At 27.6% G+C, this 1,740-nt stretch overlaps 1 protein-coding gene across 1 annotated transcript; it reads left to right on the plus strand.

Annotated features, from left to right (window-relative positions):
* On the plus strand, positions 1-970 carry LOC119662368. Its single transcript, XM_038071971.1, has 2 exons — positions 1-631; positions 687-970. The coding sequence occupies exons 1-2, from the start codon at positions 55-57 to the stop codon at positions 827-829; spliced, it is 720 nt and encodes a 239-aa protein (XP_037927899.1). The 5' UTR covers positions 1-54; the 3' UTR covers positions 830-970.
* The last annotated feature ends 770 nt before the right edge of the window (positions 971-1,740 follow it).

The following is a 1,740-nucleotide window of genomic DNA, read 5'->3' on the forward strand; positions in this document are numbered from 1 at the left end:
TATATACTTACCTTTACGATTTTTGAAATATATTACTTATTGGGAACAAAAAAGATGGAATACGACGGCAACTCATTCAATACTCACAAAATAATAGTGTTTAAGTTGCTATCAAAACTAATTGATAAATGGAATCAATTTAATAAACTACGCATGGAATACGCAATAAAACTGTGTGATCTGAAAAATAAAACTGGTATTTTAATGTCCAAGTTCTCTACAATCCAAGATAATTCGACTGATAATATAGAGATTGATATTCTTTCGGACGAGATTGAAGATATTAAACGTCATCACGCTGAAATTAATTTGTTTTTTTCCTCACACAAAGAGAAGGTTATAGATGATGCCAAGGAATTAGTGTTATATTTAATAATGGAAAAAAATAAAGTAATGAAAATATATAATGAAATCCTATTAAATGAAAAACGTAATATCCTTCCTGATCGAACGCACAATTCTGAACAATATTATTTGAGACCAATAGTTGAAACACAAGTTTGCTTCTTTATTTATATTAGAAGAATCCGGAAAATTGAAGAAAAACTCATCCCGTTTTTTAAAATCTTGTGTATGAACGGAATAAATATTATATCTCCCGCGGGGTGTTTGCCACTTTGGTTGCATTCAGGTAATTTGATTAATTTTTTATAAGTACAAAAACGATGTTTACTAATATTTTACAGCTCGTGGCACTGAGAATGTAGAAAATTTTATTGATTCCAGCTATGACGAAACTTATTATTTTAGTAGGTCATGTGGTTTTAAAGATGGAGATAGTACGAGAGACAATATCTGTGATAATGTGAATGATTCAACAAATGACTAGAAAAAAACAATTCTAAAAATTATTCCAGCATTATTTCGGTAGGCGTGATATCTATCAGAATCGTAAATGAAGCGAGTGTTATCATTGTTTCAAAAGAATATATTATATACATGTTATATATTATAGAGAGATAAATTTTCATCTAGGGGCTCATAAATTAAATTCTAATTGTCTTACTATAATTGCTATATCAATAAATAATAATAATAATAATAATTGCTATATGCATATGCATTTTCTATAGTCTGTAAAAATTATGATTACATATTTTCAAATTAAGATATACAAAAACTAACAAAAAAAAACTTTTGGACAAAAAAAATAAAATATAAATAGAAGCACAAAATAAAAAATTATTGTATAAAAAAAAACGAAGTTAAAAATTATAACATATATATTATTCACAAAATATTGATCTCGCCCGTGCGACTCGTGGAGTAACATTAGCATGACTTCCTCAGTATTACGTTTCCAGATTAGGTTCCATACATAAGAATGAACAAATCATGCCTCTACAAACGGAATAGTATTAAAATCTAATAATTAAAAATAAAATATAATTAATTAATTTAATTATTCTACAGTTGGTTTATAATTTCGTTCTAATATAAGCACAGCAAGTGAATTTGTTCGCAGGAAATTAACAAAACTCCAGAAAAATGTGCGAACATTAAAACAAATACGGCTTTAGGTCAGTTGGTTAAGGAGCGCTGACTCTAAGCTTTATATTTGGCAGGGAACGAGTTCGATTCGTGATATTTACAGTCTCAAAAAATTATTTACTAAATAGAAGAACTATTTCATAATACAAGAACTATTTCCAGGACCACTGATAATGGGTATTTGACAATACTCGAAAAGCTGTATGATTACCCAAAAATTCAATAATTAAAATAATAAAAAAAAAGAAG

The sequence above is a fragment of the Teleopsis dalmanni genome, chromosome X (assembly GCF_002237135.1).
Source record: "Teleopsis dalmanni isolate 2A chromosome X, ASM223713v2, whole genome shotgun sequence".
Taxonomy (NCBI): domain Eukaryota; kingdom Metazoa; phylum Arthropoda; class Insecta; order Diptera; family Diopsidae; genus Teleopsis; species Teleopsis dalmanni.